A 22731-nucleotide genomic window follows, 5' to 3' on the forward strand; every position below is an offset into this window, starting at 1 on the left:
AACTATTGACTAGACACAAGCTGTTTTAATATCTTATCCCCAATTTCTAATATATAAGATATTTTTAATTGGGAAAAACAGGAGTATAGTAGATTGCAAAAAATGAATTAGGGATAAGGGCTGCATGTCTAATGTATTCTTGTACTGACAAGCTTATCACAAACAAACATACAGGGATCTACACCCAGCTCTGCTGCCAGCAAGCAATTATGCTGTGCACACAAAATGAATTAACTCATAAGCATTTACACTCTTGCAAATGGTGTGTGGGTCTGACCTAGAGTGACCTATGTTTTTATATAAAAATGACAAGATGGCTGATGATCTAACTATAAAATAGCATAGTCATTCACTATTTATTGGTTGTTTTGTGTACCCAAACCAGATAGGATTCGTGAATCCATAATCTAGGGTGTATTTTGCAAAATGGGGTTCTGAGTGCAAAATAGCTCAGGCAGGAACTATTTATTCGGTCTTTATGTATAAATTAAAAAATGGGCTTTTGAGTATATTGTAAAATTTATGAAGGAATAAGTGTTTGTAAAATGAGGGGGTATGATATAAGTAAATAGACTGAGCTAGGTCCTATGCTATAAAAATGCCAAAATGGCTGTGCTTTTGATTGCAAAATAGCATAGGCAGGAACTATTTATTGAATCTGTGTGTATAAATAAAAAAATGGGCTTTTGAGTATATTGTAAAATGTATCCACTATTTATTGGTTGTTTTGTATATCCAAAACAGATTTTGTGAATCCATAAGTGGTCCCCAACCAGTAGCTCGTGAGCCACATGTTGCTCCCCAACCCCTTGGATGTTGCTCCCAGTGGCCTCAAAGCAAGTGTTTATTTTTGAATTCCAGGCTTGGAGGCAAGTTTTGGTTGTATAAAAACCAGGTGCACTGCCAAACAGAGTCTCAATGTAGGCTGACAATCCACATAGGGGCTACCAAATCACAACCCTTATTGGCATCCCAAGAACATTTTCCATGCTTGTGATGCTCTCCAACTCCTTTTACTTCTGAATGTTGCTCACGGGTTCAAAAGGTTGGGGATCCCTGATCTAGGGTGTATTTTGCAAAATGGGGTGCTGAGTGCAAAATAGCTTAGGCAGGAACTATTTATTCTATCTGTATGTATAAATTAAAAAATGACCTTTTGAGTATATTGTAAAATTTATGAAGGAATGAGTGTTTGTAAAATGAGGGGTATGCTATAAGTAAATAACCTGAGCTAGGGTCCATGCTATAAAAATGCCAAGATGGCTGAGGGTCTGAGACAAAATGGCTGCGGATCCATGGAATAATGCTCTGCCTATAAAATACTGTAAAATGTGTCAATAACCGATAGGCTTATCACTAATAAACACATGTATATACACCCAGTCATGTACACAGGCCACCTCCAGATAGAATTGAATTATGCTGAGCTAGCAAATGCATTATTAAGAAAATCTATAATATTAATTTCATAGCATATCATTACTGGTTCAAACAGAGATACACTTAAAAACGCATAAAACTAATTAAATTTTTTCTTGATTAAAAATAACGAATCTGTATTAAAAATAGGAATTATACATAAAAATATTATACTTAGTCACGAGCTAATAAGTAATTAAATTTATTTTATATTTCTACATAAATCCTCAGGCAATCACAATCGGAAGGGGAGGGTTAATAGACTTCACTCATTTCGATAAGGGGGCGGGGCACCTGTCACTTTACCGGAAGTGGGCGGTTTGACGAGAGGTGTAGACGCATCACTACTAGTGCTGTCGCTGCAAACTGGAAGTGAAATCTGGAAAAACTGGAAGTGGACCTGGCAGGAAAAGTTGTCTAAAAAATATGTAATGGAGTAAAACTTGCTATAGATAATACAAGCAACCCAACCCACTACCCACATACCCACATCCAAAATGTCTATCCATAGCCTGCAAGTAGCCAGCTTTTTTGCAGGTAACCCATGTGTACCCAACCAGCTGCAGGATTCTACATTTAGTCTATATATGTATATAAAAGTCAATATCTATATTATATCATTCTTTACTGCATGGATCATTAAATATATACAACATCCTCTTCCATTTATCTGCTCTCCTATTTTAAGCAACTGATTTATTTGCATCTCTGCTATTCAGCAGCAGCCCATGTATCCATTTGCATTGCAACCTTATAATCTAATACCATGGCCTGCAACAACGGGTTCTCCCTCCGGACAGTCACTGTTCTTCAAACATGCTGCATCAGGGATCCCAAAACTCTGTTTAAAAAGAAAAGAAATTGATATCCAACAAGGCAGACACAAATTTGACCAAGACACCTTTTGCCTGACACCTTAGCTGTAGAAATTGTGGTTTTTCCTAAACCCGGCAAAGATCACACCAATTGCAAAAAAATTCTGCCTAAATCTAGATATAAAGCTCCTAGCAAAAATTGATTGAGCTCCTTTCTTAATGGCCTGATACACAGAGATCAATCAGGCTTTATACCTGGGGTGACAAGTCACTGATAACATATGCAGAATTATCAATTGAGTACATTTGGCTAATACCAATGGCACTCCCTTCATGTTACTGTCACTTGACCTAGAAAAGGCTTTCAATACAGTTTCTTGGACATATCTACTAAAAAAACTCTTACACGTTATGGTTTCCCAACTCCTTTCCTTGTAACATAGCCCTATATGATCACCCTACAGCGTATGTACATCACATGGGTTTTGGCTCCCCTAAATTAACAATTGGTCGAGGCACCGGACAGGGATGTCCTTTGCCCCCCTGTTGTTCACCCTAGCCATTGAGCCTCTCACTACTGCAATTAAGGCACCTATAATAACTGGTGTCAGAGTGGAAAATGTAGATTATAAATGTGCAATATATGCGGATGATATTGATTACAAACCCTATGACCTCTCTGCCTTTCCTATATGAAGTGCTACATAATTTTGCAAATGTTTCTGGTTTAACAGTTAACTCAACCAAGACAGAAGCCCTCAACTTCAACTTGCCTAACTGCAAAGCTGTTGGAAATCATGGCAGATAAAAAGCCTAAAGTATTTAGGAGTGAACATACATTGTGACTATGGTACACTGCCACAAGGTAACTATAATAAAACCTACCAGATAATAACCTCTTGGAGCAACCTTAAACTGTCCTGGCTGGGGCGAATCACTGACCTAACAAATGTCAGCTCTATCTCATTTTTTATACCTTTTCAGGTATAATATTCTGCTATAGACTAAACAATCAGCCGACAAGACAGCCTGCAATCCGATTATGCTACAGTCGCTAAAGTCTAGAAAATGATCACTCCTACACACAAAATGACCTCTACCCACACACCAGTAGCAGCCTTCAAGGCGTATACTGACTTTCTTCCAGGAGCAGTGAAAGGTTTTTTCAATGGCGGACACAAAAAAATTTGCATTTTATCTACTCACTGACTAAGTTGGACTATCTATTATCGTGACAACAACTCCAGGAATCCCATAACATCCCACAATGTGAATTCTTATGGCACCACCAAACATTACATCATACATCATATGGAAAGAAAAAAAGTTCCCCAATCCAACTCTATTTGAATTAATGTGCCTACAAGTTTTTCCCTAAAAGCTATGGGGTGCCGTTTGTCCCAAATACATTCTGTATACAAAACTATCCCTAATACACAGAATGAATGTCTCTCATGTTATATAAGTATTTGTGACCATACACAGAGAAAAAAAAATACAAAAGACTTATTTCTATTAAAGAATGAAAACAAAATCTGGTTAGTGCACAAAAGGATGTCATTATATCACAAACTCCATTCTGTACAGTTTAACAAGCAATCTGTCGCACAAATGTATAACCTCCATGTAACGGACGCACTTATGTGCAAAGTTACTTACAGAATGAATTATGTAAAAACAAAGTTGGACATAATATATAATAGTGTAACTAACTAGTGCTTGTCAAGCTAGATTTGAATGACAAAATAGATATTTGTGACAGAAAGCAAGATTTTATAGTACAGGATTCATTCTTTCCACAAAATGACAGTTTTGTTCCACAAAACAGATAAAATAACCATTCTGTGAAGCAACACTGTCAGTCACATTCCTGAACCAATAAGAACAAAGCTTATTGCCATATACAAACAAGATGAGAAGTGGCCAGCTCTGCTCCACATGGCTAAGGCAAAGTATCTGACCTGCTATAGAGGGCGCCCTCTAATGTCCCCTGTGCTGCATAGTAATAAACATGAAAAAACCTTTCCTAAAAGAGCTGCTGTTAAACACTACAGGTTCATAAATGGAAGTTTTTGCAAATGGCTGAGAAATATAATGCTGCACTTATAATGATTGTAGAGAAAGAAAAGTATGCAAAACTTATATAAATATGATCATTTTAGGTGATATGGCTATTCTTATTGTAGTAACCTGCTTGTGTGGCCATTTTGGTTAAGGGCATTCCTGCTGTTTTGCCATTATCTTATGACTCACTCCTGTTCCTCTTCCTGTCTAAGCTGAGAGCAATAATGGGACAGGCCACAGCCACCTGCCATCTTCTATTAAATGTACCAGAAGTTACTGTGCTTGTCTGGCTGCTTTGCCTGACTCTCAGAGTCAGTTACAAGTTTTGTATATGATAGTTAGACTCCAATGTCTCCTGCTAGCTGTAATCTTGCACCAATTAGCTTGTAGTAGTCTCTTAATAATGTGCTACATGGCCGGTATTACAAATTTACCGGCAATGTAGCTGCCGGTAAATTTGTAATAAGATCAAAAGGAGCCCTCGGCCTGGCACCAATTCCCTGGAACTTACCTTTTGTTTTACTTCTTCTAGCGACTGTGACGTCCGTTGCGTGGCTCCACCCACTTTGACGTCACGGCCCGCCCCTTTGTGTCCCCACCGCCCAGCAGCCGGTAAAACATTTTAAAAAAGGTGGCAACCCTACTTGGGACTAATCGTGTGCACACACATTGTGTTTAGTATGATGTGTAGGTTATATGAGCAGCCACTCCTGAGTACTGTGTGTAAACAAAAGGCTTCAGGACTTCAACTTCACCTCCTTTCATGAATTCGGGTCTTATCGCGCTTCGGGACTTCAGCTTCATCTTTCCGGGACTTCCGCATTCTGTAATATGCGAAATGGCCGTGGCGCTCGTAAAAGGGGACCCAGCTCTTTGAAAAATGCAGCACTTCTGGGCCCCCCTTCAGGCCCGGAACACTTGTCCCCCCTGCTGGCGGCCCTGGACATGCATGTGACATGCTCTAGTGTTGTGCCCCCGACCCACTCTGATGTGAAAGGGTTAAGCACTGGGCAGATAAGGGGACGGCATCATTAGAGTCTTTTGTTATAAATATAAAGCATTGTATAGCTTGTTGCTTCTATATAAATAGATTACGATCCCCTAAAATTGCCCCTGCCTAAATGACCCCCAGTACTCAGGAGTGGCTGCTCATATAACCTACACATCATACTATAGAGAATGTGAGTACACATGATCAGTCCCAAGTCTCTGACTAAAGCTATTATGTAGTAGTTGAACCATACCTCTCAACATTTTGGAAATAAAAAGAGAGACAAAAAATTCTTTTGCATGTAGTGCAGCATTTTTTTGACCACACCCATTTTGTGGCCACACCCCCCTAATTACCATGTTCATTTTACAAAGTTTGGCAGGTTATAAAAATGCGAAAATATTTCTCCTTATCTAAACTGTTAAAATATTACTTATTTTCTTATCTCAAAATTGTTATAAAGCATCTTAGTTGCACCTGTACTGGCCTCTCTGCCAAAAGCCAATTAAGTTAGAAACTTTGGTTTTTATCTTGGTTGTTCAGTGCAGAGAAAAGAGGGACTTTCCAGTACAAATGAGGGACCTCAGGTTGAGCTGTCAAAAGAGGGACTGTCCCTCTGAAAAAGGGACAGTTGGGAGGTATGTGTGCACATGATCAGTCCCAAGTCTCTGGCTAAAGCTTTTATGTAGTAGTTGAACTATAGCTAAGCACATTATTAAGAGACTACTACAAGCTAATTGGTGCAAGATTACAGCTAGCAGGAGACATTGGAGTCTAACTATCATATATAAAACTTATAACTGACTCTGAGAGTCAGGCAAAGCAGCCAGACAAGCACAGTAACTTCTGGTACATTTAATACAACATTGCAGGTGGGTGTGGCCTGTCCCATTATTGCTCTCAGCATAGACAGGAAGAGGAACAGGAGTGAATCATAAGATAATGGCAAAACAGCAGGAATGCCCTTAACCAAAATGGCCACACAAGCAGGTTACTACAATAAGAATAGCCATATCACCTAAAATGATCATATTTATATAAGTTTTGCATACTTTTCTTTCTCTACAATCATTATATTTCTCAGCCATTTGTAAAAACTTCCATTTATGAACCTGTAGTGTTTAACAGCAGCTCTTTTAGGAAAGGTTTGTTCATGTTTATTACTATGCAGCACAGGGGACATTAGAGGGCGCCCTCTATAGCAGGTCAAATACTTTGCCTTAGCCATGTGGAGCAGAGCTGGCCACTTCTCATCTTGTTTGTATATGGCAATAAGCTTTGTTCTTATTGGTTCAGGAATGTGACTGACAGTGTTGCTTCACAGAATGGTTATTTTATCTGTTTTGTGAAACAAAACTGTCATTTTGTGGAAAGAATGAATCCTGTGCTATAAAATCTTGCTTTCTGTCGCAGATATCTATTTTGTCAGTCAAATCTAGCTTGACAAGCACTAGTTAGTTACACTATTATATATTATGTCCAACTTTGTTTTTACATAATTCATTCCGTAAGTAACTTTGCACATAAGTGCGTCCGTTACATGGAGGTTATACATTTGTGCGACAGATTGCTTGTTAAACTGTACAGAATGGAGTTTGTGATATAATGACATCCTTTTGTGCACTAACCAGATTGTGTTTTCATTCTTTAATAGAAATAAGTCTTTTGTATATTTTTTTTCTCTGTGTATGGTCACAAATACTTATATACCATGAGAGACATTCATTCTGTGTATTAGGGATAGTTTTGTATACAGAATGTATTTGGGACAAACGGCACCCCATAAAAAGCAAGTTATCTCAATAATACGCTATATGATCATCTAACCCACCTGACTCCTTTAAAAGATTTTGAGCTTTATCAACAGTCCGACATCATTAGAGACATGCTACACAGCTTTATTAATATAGCCATTCAAGAAACCTCCCAGAAAGTTCTGCACCAATGGTACTTAGTGGCCACACAACTGGAAACATGTTACCCCTCTTGTTCTCCCTTATGTTTAAGAAACTGTGGCCAACAGGGAACCTTCATGCACATCTGGTGAGATTGCCCCAAAGCTGTTCGGTTCTGGATTCACATCCAGGGTCGACTGGGCCCAGATCCGTGACCTCTTCCTTCAGTCTCTCCCTGCCGCAACCTCCCTTTGAACAAATTATAGCAGCTGCTTGGAAATCCCCAATTCTATATTTTCACTTCATCAAAGCCAAATTAGACACCGTCTTCCATAAATTTTGGAATCCCTGGCTGATTTGTAAGAGTCTGTCCCACGGCTAACTTCCCATCAAATCCACTACAGTGACTCTACAATAAGCCACCTATTCTCCCCTTTTCCACTCTGACACCACGTTTAGCCCTTTCTACATCGTGATTATAAATGACAGTACCCATGATGCTTTGTTATATCTGTTTATTGTTACTATGTTATTTAGTTCATTATATTTATTTTACCAAACACTGTGCCTTTATATCTCGGCAAACTGGGCATTGTCCAGTAATTGCAGTCCCTGGACCATGTTTGTTTCATATGAAAATAAAAAAATAAATAAAAAAAGGAACAAAATCAGCCCTACATTTTTGTTTTAAGTGTGGAAATCATACATAGCCTGGACCATGAAATTTACTAAACGTATTATTATGTTGAGAACAGCGACAAGTACATATTGGTTTAGTTGAGATGAGCAAAAAAGCCTCGCACTGTAAAATATAGTAAATTGAAGCTAGTCATGTATCTCCTGACAACATACATTATATAGTTCAGGGCATACATGAAATAACACCATTTATGAATCCCTTTTCTTCAATCCTGTTATTTTAGCACTGCTGGAGGAAAAGCATGGTATCAGAAGTGTAAAACTGCTAATATCATAATAACAAAGGAATCGAATATAATATTCTGCTAAATTGTAAAACTGACTAGAAGAGCAATCTGCGTAGGTTTTTTTTTTTTATATTATTTTAGGAGGGGGTTTAGATCCCCCTTGAAAATGAATATAATGAACTCAACTTTATGTGACCAGTTTTTGGAAGGTTTTTTTTCCAGTAATGAATGATTGATGCACCTTAAAATATTGCACAGAACCAGAGCCTGCACCAGATCTGCTGGTCACACAAATTGTTGACCCTCTGACCTACAAATATTATATTTCACTAGTACAGCGCCAGACTGCAGTGCCATGTGTCTAATTAATAGGAAAGGATCTGCTGCCTACTGAGTATGGGAAATGCGTATAAGTAGAATTAAGAGCTCTCTTGGCAGTCAGTGGGATCAGCACTGTGATATCACCTGAATACTAATCCACTCAATTGTGGCAAACACTTTCAAAATAATCAGAAAATGAGAGAGCATCATTTAGCACCATGTCAGAGACATGCCCAATAAAGAGGCTATTGCGATCTGAAAGCTTAAAGTAGTTGTTCACCTATAAATTAACTTTTAGTATGATGTAGAGGGTGATATTCTGAGAACATTTGCAATAGGTTTTCATTTTTTTTTTATAATTTGTGGTTTTTGAGTTATTTAGCTTTTTATGCAGCAGCTTTGAATGAGAGACTGGACTATGAATAATGAGGCCTGAGTAATAAAAATAACAATACATTCGTAGCCCTACAGAGCATTTGTTTTTGGATGGGACCAGTTACCTCAGTTGAAAGCTGAAAAGATCAGAAGATAAAGGCAAATAATTAAAAACTATAAAAAAATGAAGACCAAATGAAATGTTGCTTAGAATTGCCCATTCTATAACATACTGAAAGTTAACTTAAAGGGGAACCACCCCTTGAAGAAAAGATTTAACTAGATCATGTACCGCCAATCCTTACTTCTCACTGTTATATGTTCAGTATCTGTTATATGATCAGTAGCTAAATATCAATTTACTAGGGGTACACCTAGGTAGGATAAATCAAATTGCCTTCTAGTGGAATGTTCACCACTTCTCTACAACAGTGGGGTCACTTGAAAAAAATCTTATTAAATTATTTTGTGGAATTTTCAGCCTTGGTCATTAGCTGGTCAGAACTTTTCCACATTCTAAATACAACATAAATTTATTATTAAAGTACAGGTATGGGATCTCTTATCCTGACACCAGTTATCCAAAAAATCTTCAAATACCAAGGAGGCCATCTCCTATCAAGCCCATTTAAAGGTGAAATAAAGGTATAATCACTTGCAAAATGTTAGGCAGGCCGCACCCAGTGATTATAATCGGAATCCCGGGGCCAATGCTTCTATTAGCTGAAAGCTGCACCAGCCCCGGGTATTTCTGTGGGAATCTTCTCCTTCTTTTTTCTTTTCTTCCCCAGTCCGGGTACACATGTGCAGTAGAGTGAAAAGCTGAACTTAGAAGCAAAAATCCAGTGGACAAAGTGAAGAACAAAGAAGTGGAGGAGATTGCAAGCTGGTGCTCCTACAGAAGTGCCCTGGGCTGGTGCAGTTTTCAGTAAACAGAAGTATCAGCCTTGGGTCTAAAGGTGGCCATACAAGGGCCGATAAAAGCTGTCGACAGACCGAGTGGGGCCCCCCGATGGGCTTCCCCAATTGAGATCTGGCCGAAAATCGGCCAGATCTCTATCGGATGGGGCTAAAAATCCCGTCGGATTGCGGCCGCATCTGTTCGTTGATGCGATCCCGCGATCCGACCGCCGGTTACAATTTGTTAGGATCCGATCATAGGGCCCTAGGGCCCACGATCAGATCAGCCCGATATTGCCCACCTCAAGGTGGGTATATCGGGGAGAGATCCGACATCGCCAAATGAGCGGATCTCTCCCCGATATGCCCACCTTAAGGTTAGTAATTATAATCACTGGGGTGCCTAACATCTGACACTCTCCAGTGATTATCCCTTTCCTTGCAAGCAAATAAATTAAAATTTTCTAAATGATTTCCCTTTTCGCTGTAATAATAAAACAGTACTTGTATTTGATGGTAACTAAGCTGCATGAATCCATATTGTTGGCAAAACGATCCTATTTGCTTTACATAAAGTTTAAATGATTTTAGTTTTATGCTATGGTCATCCAAATTATGGAAACATCCCTTATCTGGAAAACCCCAGGTCCCAAGCATTCTAGGAAATAGACCATACCTGTACAACAAAACAAGAGACCAGTTGCATGTTTTATCCATCTAACCCCTACAAAAGCTAAAATGCTTTGTTCCACCGTAGCAAATGTATGTTCAGACTGACAGTATAGTATCTGCTTGATATCCCAGATGGGCCCTAAAATATCTTCTGTCTGATAAACTGAAGACAAGTCAGTTCATAGTAATTTATTCAGTATTTATTTTCTTACCTCGGGACACATAGTCTGTCTCTGGTTGGGAGTGACAATCAAATTTGTAACTACAAAAAATACATTTTCACCCTAGGGAGGAGAAGAAGAAACCCAATGAATTAATCTCTCTTATTATTCCTATTGTTTTGATTTTTGTTCCTTTCTAGTTTTTATACAGCACTGACCTGAGGGGGGATCACATAATCAACCACATCCCATAGTCTCTCGCCAAGTTCAGAAGTGTTAGTGAAAGCGACTCCCTTTAGCTTGGTGATGATGGAGCTTTGTATGGAAGTGTCTGTTTCTTGGTATCCTTTCTTAACCACAAATACCCACCTGTGAGACAAAGGACATTTCTAAATATGGGAATTCGTAAGCCTTTTCATTGTTTAATAGTCACTTATGACATAAAATTAGTGAGAAGTGTAATGAATGAATCGGCATCAGATCCGCCATTAGAAATCACGGGGCCCCATACAACAAAATTTTCGGAGCCCCCTGGGTCCTGCCCACCCGCCCACAAGCCCCAACCCAGATTCTGCCCACTCCACATCACAGTTAAAAGACCACGCAGACAGTGCTAAAAAAGGTAACCCCCCCACATACACAAGTTATAAAAAGCTATTGGTGACCAGGGCCCCCCTATAAGTAAAAAAAACATTAGCGCCAGGGCCCCCTATAAAAAATTTTTTCAAAAAAGCATTGGTGCCAGGTCCCGCCTTACAAGTAAAAAAAATTGGGGTCCCAAAAAATATTTTTTAAAAAAAACATTGGTGCCAGAGCCCCCCTTACAAGTTAAAAAAAAAATTGGGGCCCCAAAGAATATTTTTTTTTAAAAAAACATTGGTGGCAGGGGCCTATAGAGTATGAAAATAATACATTGGTGGTCGGGGGATTAAAAAAAATAAAAAAACACACATTGGTGTTCAGAGGAATTGAACTCCTCGTTCAGGACTTCAACTTCGCCTCCTTGCAGGGTCTTTTCGCATCTTCAGGACTTCAATTTCGGCTGTTTTCGTGACTTCGGGACTTTTTGCCGCTTCAGGACTTCAATTTCGGCTCTTTTCGTGACTTTGGGTCTTTTTGCCACTTCGGGACTTCAACAGTTCGGCTTTTCTGCACTTTTCGGCTGTTCGGAACTTCGGAAGAAGGCGGCATGCCATTCGCGCTGTCAAGGGGGTTCAGCACTGCCAGGCCCCCTTCAGGCCCGAGCCCGATACACACGTTACCCCTAAAAAGTCAATGTGAGTAGGCTTGGCTGAATAAATTAGTTAAAAAACCAGCATTGTAGCTGGTGTGCATGTCACCATTTACTTCTATTTTATTTGTATTGAAATTCAACTGGGCACCCAGGAGTGGCACCAAAGACAAAATGATACATATGGGGGAATAGCATAAAAGTGGGTAACTGTAACAATGGTCTACACAAACAAATTCCCAAAATTACTTTGTGCGAATTCAGTATAGCTTTTGCAAACCCAGAAACTGATTAGAGACCACTTCTTCTAACAGTGGAAGAAAGATTGCAAATGTTAGTTTGTGACAATGCTGGAAAAGTTGTTGTTAGTTTGTGACAATGCTGGAAAAGTTGTTATGTTTGCTCCAAAATATTACTCCAACCTCAAGGGCGTCTTAAAAGTGCACAATGCGCAATTAAAATTCACATTGACTAACAAAGAATATCACACTGTGAAATGCAAATTTTTTATCTTAATTTTGAGAATTTGCATTCACTTTGCAAATTTTATTACATCCCCCCCTCCTAAAAGTGCTGAGAGTGTGTCCATACTTAATCAAAATTCTTGAAAATACTTGTAGGCCCGTTTATTAAAGGTTGAATTTGAGTGGTTTTAGAGCTTTTTGAAACCACAATTAAACTAATTTTTGCTAAAACCCACGAATGCCATGAAAGGTATCAAAAGATTTGAATATCAAAAGTACAAATGGAAATTACAGCTGAACGATCTGGCGAAAAAAATACAAATATTGCTAAAATTTTTCAGACAATTACAAGAAAAAATAAATCCGAAACTATCTAAAAGTTTGAATGGTTAAAAAAAGGTTTAGAGAAAAAAAAAAACATTTTTAGAGAAAAAATACGATTCGTGAAAAAAAAGAAAATCCAGATGTTATTAAATAGGCTCCTAAGAGTACAATGTAGTCATCTTATGGTGCCAAAAATAAATTTGCTGGTCCATCAGAAGTTGAAGTTGCTTGTTTAAAACAGGTTCACCAGCTTGAAAGATTCTGATCAGCAAACAGAAATATACACAAATATACACGTTCATTCAACTGATATATTCCATTGCATTAAACAGATAAATACAACAGTGTGACACACTCGGTATAAACTCTTATGAACATAACATGAGCTTGACCTACAGTCAAACTATGGTATTACCCAGTTTGTTCACACAGGAACAGAAATTTTAAGTTTTTTGGAAAGGTCAGATGCAATGACAGACAGTAATGTGTCAGAAATATATTTCTTTAGTTCCATACAGGTATGGGAACAGTTATCCAGAACCCTATTATCCAGAAAGTTCCTCGTTATGGAAAAGCCGTCTCCCATAGACTCTTCTCTGTAATAATAGAACAGTACCTTGAACTTGATCCCAGCTAAAGTATAAATTATCGGCAAAACAATTGGGTTTGATGATAATTCTACTATTGTTTTAGGAGACATAGAGGGTTATTTACTAAAATCCGTATTTATCTCATTTTTTTTTATCAAACAAAGCTCGACCAAACTCCCATCCATGATTTTGCCTTATTTATCATTAAAATAACTTGAATAAATCGGATCGGGAAAGAACTCGATAAAATCGAGCGAAAACCTGAATTGTATGATTTTTTTCAACCTTTTCTCCTAAATCACTTGATTTTTTTGGGTTATTGCCCGAAACCCAGAATTTTTTGGATTATCGGGTTTAACCCAGACTATGATATTCAAATTGGGACAGGAACATCTGCCACTGACTTATAAATGACTTCCACGGGTTTGGAATGGCGGATTTTCAGATTTAGGCTTTCTGCAGCAATGGAGTTCGAGTTTTTGACCCAAAAAGCCCAACCAGAAAAAAATTGAGTTTTAGTAAAAAAAAAACCTTATTACAGAAATATCGCTTATCCAGAAAACCCCAGGTCCCGAGCATTCTAGAATACAGATCCCATACCTGTATTCACAATCCATACACTCACTTTGTAAAAGGAATTCAGTTGAATATATATAAACAAGTTTCTAAATGTGATGGTAACAAGTAGAACACATATAGCCAAAAATGGGCTGTACAGAAAATGCTACAACACAAAGGAGGTAAATCAGATTTATTCAGTTAGTACTGATCAGGTTAACTCTTGTTCTCTTTAACTCTAACTCAGTCTTCCATAGGCAATATTTCATATGCAAATAATGGTTACTTGCTTCTTGCGAAACCTGTAAGTCCATTCCCAACACACAGGTAGATGTTGGAAATATATTAACTTTTCAGGCTCCAATAAAAACTCATTCTTGATGTGAACTAATACAGGTATAGAACCAGTTATCCAAAATGCTTGGCACCTGGGGTTTTCCGGGCAATGGATCTTTCCGTAATTTGGATTTTCATACCTTAAGTCTACTAGAAAATCATATAAACGTTAAATAAACTCAACAGACTGGTTCTGCCTCCAATAAGGATTGACTTAGTTGGAATCAAGTACAAGGTACTGCTTTATTTTTACAGAGAAAAGGGAAATCATTTATACAAATTTGGATTATTTTGATAAAATTGAGTCTATGGGAGACGACCATTCCATAATTCAGAGCTTTCTGGACAACGGGTTTCCAGATAACCGATCCCATACCTGTAATATAACTGTAATATAAATAAAATGACAGCGCTTATAGTGATGGACACAGGTCATTGAGGATGCACATGAACTAACCAGTTTCATTTGGGCAAAACTACTGTACAGCAGGGCCAATTACTTTAGATCATTTTTGGGAATCTAGAATTGTTTTGGTTATTTTTCATAAAGGTACTACACTGTTCTTTGTATAAAGTGCTCCATTATACAAAAATGATAAAAACGCACATTGTTAAAAAGACATTAACAGGAACAAATGCTAATTCAAACGTATTAGCCCATAGCAACCAATCAAAAAGTATCATTCATTGAACTGCAGTCTTAAAGCAAACATTTGATTGCTATGGTTACTATGACATGGATGACAAGATCTGGGATGATCTATTATTATAACACTTCCACATTATTATTCCTCATTGTCTCCCAAAACTCCAGGTTCCATTGTATTTCTTATGAGTATTTCTTATGATACACATGATATGATCTTGCTCCAGTGGAAACCATAATTACATTTAAGGGAAAGTGAATAAATCTTGGGGAATGCAGCCTCAGCAGTATGGAACGGTCGCAAAATACTCAGGAATATCTCAGCTTGTTTGAATTGTCATGAATTAAAGTCTAGTTATCTGTTTTATAAGCACATAAAGTGTTTGCCATTGGGATCACACATCATTTAACTTAAAAGAAGACAGCTTCTTAGAATATATTTACTGCAATGCTCATATTGCAGAAGCAGGTTTTAAATCCATATCTCTCAGAGGGGCACTTGGAATCAACGGTTTGCATGTACCGTGCTTGCCATACAAGTCTTTTCAATAGATGCACATTGAAACCACTCCATCTCCGTTTTAATAATAACATCTAGCAAATAAATCTTATCTGAACCAGTAAAGGCTATTTTAAAAGATATGTTCATCTTTTTGAAGACCGTAGAGTAGAAGTTTGAAACCACTCCATCTCCGTTTTAAGTTCCATCACCTGGTAGGGACGTCCTTAGCTCATAACAACATTACAGATGTATAAATCATGGTTCCAAGGTTACTGAAGACAATAAATGAGCATTAATTCCCAAATGTTACCCTAACTGGCATTTAGGATGCCCCAGTGGCTGCTTTGGACCAGCCTAGAGATCCAGTTGTACATTTTGGTAACAAATCTTGGAGAACCGGGAGGTGGTTCAAGAGTAGCAATTAGAAATATGTAATCTGGGTTATGATAGAGGCAAGATAAGGCAAGACGATTAAATAAAAGGGAAGGGAACCATATAGGCAATGACTTCCTTATACAAACATTATACCTCTTGTATCCTCAGTACTACTGTACATTGTTATACATGATCTGAGACACTTTAAAGGGATACTGTCATGGGGAAAAAAATTTTTTCCAAAATGAATCAGTTAATAGTGCTGCTCCAGCAGAATTCTGCACGGAAATCCGTTTCTCAAAAGAGCAACAGATTTTTTTTTATTCAATTTTGAAATCTGACATGGGGCTAGACATATTGTCAATTTCCCACCTGCCCCAAGTCATGTGACTTGTGCTCTGATAAACTTCAATCACTCTTTACTGCTGTACTGCAGGTTGGAGTGATATCACCCCCCTCCCTTCCCCCCCCCCAGCAGCCAAACAAAAGAACAATGGAAAGGTAACCAGATAACAGCTCCCTAACACAAGATAACAGCTGCCTGGTAGATCTAAGAACTCGATAGTAAAAACCCATGTCTCGATGAGACACATTCAGTTACATTGAGAAGGAAAAACAGCAGGCTGCCAGAAAGCATTTCTCTCCTAAAGTGCAGGCACAAGTCACATGATCAGGGGCAGCTGGGAAATTGACAAAATGTCTAGCCCCATGTCAGATTTCAAAATTGAACATAAAAAAATCTGTTTACTCTTTTGAGAAATGGATTTCAGTGCAGAATTCTGCTGGAGTAGCTCTATTAACTGATGCGTTTTGAAAAAAACATATTTTCCGATGACAGGATCCCTTTAAGGATACACCCTGGGGCTGCATGGAAGGTGAGAAAAGTCAAAGTTACAGGTACATGGTACATTATACAGCCTGTGCTGTGATTAGCTATAGGACCCCACTAAAATCACTGTTTTTGACCAATACTGGATGACAAAATGAACCACGTGCAGGTTACTGGTTTAATGCCATAAATCCTGAGGTCTAGAAACTCATGGCAGCCAATCAAATATTTGCTTTCATTATTTAAACGGCACAAATACATGCACACTGCTGGGTAATTTTGAATGTGTTCCTGCTTAAACCAGGATGGAGGCTGCTGCACCAATGGGCCTGCAGGGCCACCATAATGAATTAGCACCAGAGTGCATTGCCAAAATCAACAGGCTGAAGTTATAATTAGGTCTTGTACACTGTGAAATAAGATAAACTGTTCTCCATCTTCGTGACTGCTTAGGTTAATGAAACCATCTTGGCCAATTTCTAATAAAACTTCACCGATCAATAGAAATATGCAATTTAGGCTCAGCATAATTCCAACAGACTTGATTAAATGGCTTTGGATTTTGAAGCTGCTGGAGATTTTTGCTTAGTGTCTGATTTGTTTTTATTTCACTCATGCCATTAAGATATTCAGTAGGCTAAAGCTTCATTTTCTGCACTTGCTCTTCCATGTCCCACCATTATAGACTTTACATAGGAGACTATAAATAAAATGAAATGTAATACCCACAGCTCCTACAAAACGGACATTCACCCAACACTGCAGTCTAGAAAGATTCACCATATTTTGTGTCGCCATATTTTTTTGGGTGTAAAATACATTTCACCCTTAAAAATGGCTGATTGGGCCCAATCTGAGCTAAGCAAACAGATTCAGTGTAGGTTAGCACCCCATATGTCAATGACAGTGAGGCTGGATACTGATTATTATAAAGAGTACTGAAGGATCTTGGAAGTGAAGATGCTATGGATCAAGGTTGAACAACCTGCTCTCCTTAAAATAACTCCTGATTGGTTCTGCATAAGTGCCCCTTGATTAATGCTGCTTATGAAATATCCACCAGAGGCTAACTTTTGAAAATGGATCTAGTTATTTTTAAAAGAGCTTTGTCCATCCATTCATTTTTTAGCAAGACAGAGAGGCTAGGTACAATCATATATTATAGCATCTAGGGCAGTGATTTCCAAAATGTGGGGCCCAGAGCAGAGATTCATAAGGGATAAACTGAAGGTCAGTTAGGTTTAGATTTGGGGAGGCTCCTCTTTGTGCTCAGAGAAGCCCAACCTGGAGGTCAGTTAGGTTGACATTTGCTGTTCTAGACATTCTTGGCTGAATGACCAATACAGCAACTCTTTCATATATTTGCAACTGTGTAATAAATAGCTAAGAAGGGCCATGACAAAATGGTGTAGCTCAAAAGGGGGCTGTATCCCAAAAAGCCTAGCTGTTAACAGGGCTATAAAGGACCAGAGGCAACTTGTTGTTGTACTAATTTAGGAGTTAATCATAACTCACAAAGTAGATCTTTGTATTCTGGAACTACTTTACAGGCCACATTCTGTTAGTGGAAGGATTTATCACCAGTATGCAACTAAGGGTAGGACTACATGTCCGACTTCGATTTGTTTCCGACGGATCCGACGCTGGGCGACAAAACGCATGCTTCAAGTTGGATGCGACAGGAACAAGGTAAGTAATATAAAGTCGGATGGTGGACGCTACACGACTGTTGGATGCAAATGCTGCAGTCTGCATCTGCATCCGACAGTCGCGTCGCGTCAGATCACTGCTGCGACACCATCCGACTTTATATTACTTACCTTGTTCCTGTCACATCCGTGTTGACGCGTGCGTTTTGTTGCCCAGCCTCTGAACCGACGACAACGCATCGAAGTCGGCTGTGTAGTCCTACCCTAAAGGTGGCCATACACTATAACAGTGCTGTCCAACTTCTGTGGTACCGAGAGCCAAAATTTTACTGGCCAATGTGGTGGAGGGCCAATAATAGAAGTCAGTGTTGGCCACTCCCCCTTTTAAACCACACCCATGTTACCACAAGAACTATCCACATATCCACATTAACGGTGGTAGCACCCCAAAAAAAAACCAAATGGTTGGTGCTCACTGCAGGAAAATAGTATTGTAGTGTTTCCACCGCACACCCGGAACTTTACTCACTTTTGCTGCTCTAGTGGTGCTGGTTATCCGCCGACCCGACAAGGCCCCTCAGCAACAGCAATTCAACAATTATGGATCCGCACACACCAGTTTTTCTGCAGTGGGGAAACCCCCTTTCTTTTATTTTTATTCACCACCAATATCAACGTTTCGGGGGGTACAACCTCCTGACGAAGGGAGGTTGTACCCCCCGAAACGTTGATATTGGTGGTGAATAAAAATAAAAGAAAGGGGGTTTCCCCACTGCAGAAAAACTGGTGTGTGCGGATTCATAATTGTTGAATCACTGCAGGAAAATCCCCCATCACTCATATGTGTAAAATTGAAGTCATGTTAAAACATATCCTTAAATCCATATGCCTCATCCTCCCCTGTGGATAATACAACAACCCCCCCCCCAACACATGATTATACACCTTAGGGGTCCTTAACACACCCCTATTTTGTACACCTTAGGGGCCCTTAACAACAATTTCCAAATGCTAATAACCCCATGAACAAACCCCTAACAGGTTTACATTCCACAGGTATCGTAGAGCAAGCAGAGAATGGCACACACAAGCAGCACTGGGCAAGCAGAGAATGGCACACACAGGCAGCACTGGGCAAGCAGAGAATGGCACACACAAGCAGCACTGGGCAAGCACAGAATGGCACACACAAGCAGCACTGGGCAAGCAGAGAATGGCACACACAAGCAGCACTGGGCAAGCACAGAATGGCACACAAGCAGCACTGAGTAAGATGAGAATGGCACACACAGGGAGGGAAGACAGAACAGCAGGAGACAGGGAAACCTAACATTCTAATATGATAATGTACTACATACAGTGACACAGTGCTGGTGCCCCATTAGCATTTTGAATAAAGTGTGAACAGGTGAACAATGTGGGCAGTTATAGTCTGGGTCTCAGGTGTGAACAGTACAGGCCTTTAGGGGAGTGAACAATAGAGGTGTCACAAGTGTGAACAATACAGGGGGATCACAGGTGTGAACAATACAGGGGATTACAATCTGAATTTGAGGTTTAAACAATGCAGGGGCCAAATAATCTCTGTATTGATACCTTTTAAATCTTACATATGGTAAACAGACACAGCATGTGGGGGGCCACAGAAGGGGGGGGTCAATTGGACAGCCCTGCACTATAAGATCCGCTCGTTTGGCAAGGTCGCCAAACGAGCAGATCTTAACCCTATATGCCCACTAACGGCTGGGTGATATCAGATGAATCCGAACGTTCTGCCCTGGGCTGATATCGGCAGCTTTAATCTGCCCTTGTATGGCCACCTTAATATACATAATTATTATGTAATAAAAGGAACTACGTTTGCCCAGGAGCAGTTACAACAATAGCAACCAATCAGCAGGTAGCATTTGCTGGTCACTTCTATATAAGCAAACTTAGTGCCTTTTATTATATAACCCCATATTTGTTTTCCTTTTTCTTAAAATCTATCCTAGTCAAGGTATTAATGTTCATTCTAATGCACCTTTACATGCTTTATCTACCTCCTCAGCCTGCTGTGTTACATGCAGAAACAATCCTCAAACCATTATGACACACTGACCTTTATATAAAGCATTAAAGAATATGATTATTATTGGGGGAAAGGGGACTGGATGTAAAAGACAGGTGTTTAAGGATAGTCATGTTTCTTTTCACAACATACAGTTATTTTCTTACAATCACCCTGACCATCTATGGAACGGCTATAGGCACTGATCACCCGTGTTATTAACATGTATTCATAAAGATTACATAAACTTGTTTTTAATTCTCACTGCAGCTTCAGGAGTTGGGTGTCAGATGACTGATCCAATATATCTTATAGGGGGACTCCTTTTGCCTAGAAGATGTATTAGAGCTCATCTAAATCACCAGACATCATGTCTCTCTACATGCAGAATTTGTGCAAAGGGAAGTTATTTTGTTTGTACTGGAATCAGTTATTTGAGTGAGCTCTAATACATCTTCTAGGCAAAAGGAGCCCCCCTATAAGATATATTGGATCATTTATCTGACACCCAACTGCTGTATGAAGACAGAATAAAGAGAAACAGATGCTGAGAGAGGAATAGTGAATATAAACTTAATTATTTCAGAAACAATGCAGAATTTTTAATTGATTTTATTTAGAACGTTTGTTATTTCAATATGAGGAAGCTTATATGAAATTTTCATTTTCGTGATAGTTCCCCTTTTATAAGTGATGTGCAGGTTGCAATTTGGACATTCTGGGCGTTACACAGGCAGCCCGTAGGCATATACCTACACCTTGAATTTCACATATTTTCAGCATTTAATAAAGTGCAAGTGCAATAGAGCAACACAATGATGTGTGTAAGGTAAAAGGCTTCATTGCGCCTCCTTGACATTAATAAATGCAACAAGCAGTAGATGCAACCATCGTCAGACTGGGATGTTAGGGGCCCACTAAAGTAACCTTAGATCATGGGCTCACTATTTTACCTCCTGCCCTCACTCAACCATTTTATTGTCCTAGTCTCTTTTCTTTGCATGAAATACTATTCTTCCATCTATTTATCCTCTTTGCTTAGCTACAGAAACAGATAATGTCCATGAAATAGGCCAAATGGTTAGAAGCAAGAGGACCCCCTCTGCATTTTCCCGGTATCCTGGTGGGCCAGGCAGACACTGGGTGCAACTATGGGCTCTATTAAATCATGCAAACTAGTTCATGTTTTTTGCTTACCAGTTATATGTACATTAGTAAATAAGACCCTGTGTAATTATATGATTATACACAGAAATTTCTAAGTACAGCTGATTTGTTTGTTTGGGGTGAACTGTGGTTCCTCTCACTAAATCTATCAGTATCCGCACTGAAGTTTCTCAGTTGAACAGAGGAAATGTTATTTGAGAGGTCTGTGACATGCCACCCCCGAGGTGCTATACTTATCCAGACGGCTGGCTACTAAAGCCAAAATGAAACTGCATGACCAAAGCTATCCAGAAACCTCCAAAGTATGGAAAGGCCTTTCTAATAGACTCCATTTTATCCAAATAAGCCAAATTTTTCAAAATAATTTCCTTTTCCTCTGTAATAATAAAACAATAGCTTGTACTTGATCTCAATTAAGACATTTTTAACTCTTATTAGAAGCAAACTCAGCCTTTTGGGTTTATCAAATGTTTACATTTAGTAGACTTAAGGTATAAAGAACCAACTTACAGAAAGAAACGCAGGTCCTGAGCATTCTGGATAACAAATCCCATACAATACCTGTATTATTTTTTGGTCATATGATTTTTACAGTATACCTACAAGATATGCATAAATGTACCATATTTATTGAAGTACCAGGGACCAAGTTCTTCCACTGATTTCCCTATGTGGGTTTCAGCATATAATGCCCTAATATTTGGCACAGGACCAGCCCTTCCGTTCCAGCCTGACTCACCCACCATCATTCTTCCTTGCTTAGCTGCTTAGAGAAATTTATATTCTGTCTCACTGATCACGTCTCTCTAGAAAAAGTTCTTTTGCTTTGGCATCATCCTCCTGTGCCAGTTAACTAGATTTAAGGTGATAGCTAAGCAGGGGTGCTTCACCAATGAGGCAAGTTGAGGCTGTCGCCTCAGGCGGCAGAGCCCCACTAAGTACCAGGGGCAGCAAAAATGCTGCTCCTGGTACTTTAAGAGCGAATTTCTGGGGGAGGGGGGGCAGCAGCAACTGCTGCTGCCTCAGGCAGCGGAGGGACCAGGATCGCCCCTGTAGCTAAGTGAAGCAATTAAAGCAAAATGAAGCAAAATATCTTAAAATATGTCACATTTTCAGAGCTTCCCAATCATTTTGGGAATCAACAGTTGAAAGGCAGTTTGGCCTATAACAGAAGGCAGAAGTAAATGTGATGTAGTGCTAAAAACAGTAAGAAAAACATGTTTGGTCATCTGAATTGGAAACAACTGTCAAAACAAAAAGGTGGTTGGTTATTTAGTTGAAACCCAAATTGCCAGATACAGAAATACTTCAGGCTTGCTATCTCTATTTAAAGTCTATTTTTTTTGTAATATTTAAAATCAAGTGTTCATATTGAACTTTTTAATTATTTCTAATTTTCCATGTGTAAATAAAACGTATCTGATAAAAATGATGTTCTTCCCCCAGTTTCTGCAAAGGTATCACACTAGAT

General features: G+C 39.0%; 1 protein-coding gene across 2 annotated transcripts in view; it reads right to left on the reverse strand.

The window, feature by feature from the left end:
- p2rx5.L (purinergic receptor P2X, ligand gated ion channel, 5 L homeolog) overlaps positions 1 to 22731 on the reverse strand; it is a 42691-nt gene that overhangs the window by 14982 nt on the left and 4978 nt on the right. For both annotated transcript variants that reach the window (XM_018246045.2, XM_018246046.2), the window contains exons 2-4: positions 10758 to 10908; positions 10591 to 10662; positions 2185 to 2260 (exon numbers count right to left, since the gene is read on the reverse strand). In XM_018246045.2, coding sequence (XP_018101534.1) covers positions 2185 to 2260; positions 10591 to 10662; positions 10758 to 10908 — 299 coding nt within the window. The remainder of the gene's footprint in view (positions 1 to 2184; positions 2261 to 10590; positions 10663 to 10757; positions 10909 to 22731) is intronic.

This window comes from Xenopus laevis, chromosome 2L (assembly GCF_017654675.1).
Source record: "Xenopus laevis strain J_2021 chromosome 2L, Xenopus_laevis_v10.1, whole genome shotgun sequence".
NCBI classification, from domain to species: Eukaryota; Metazoa; Chordata; class Amphibia; order Anura; family Pipidae; genus Xenopus; species Xenopus laevis.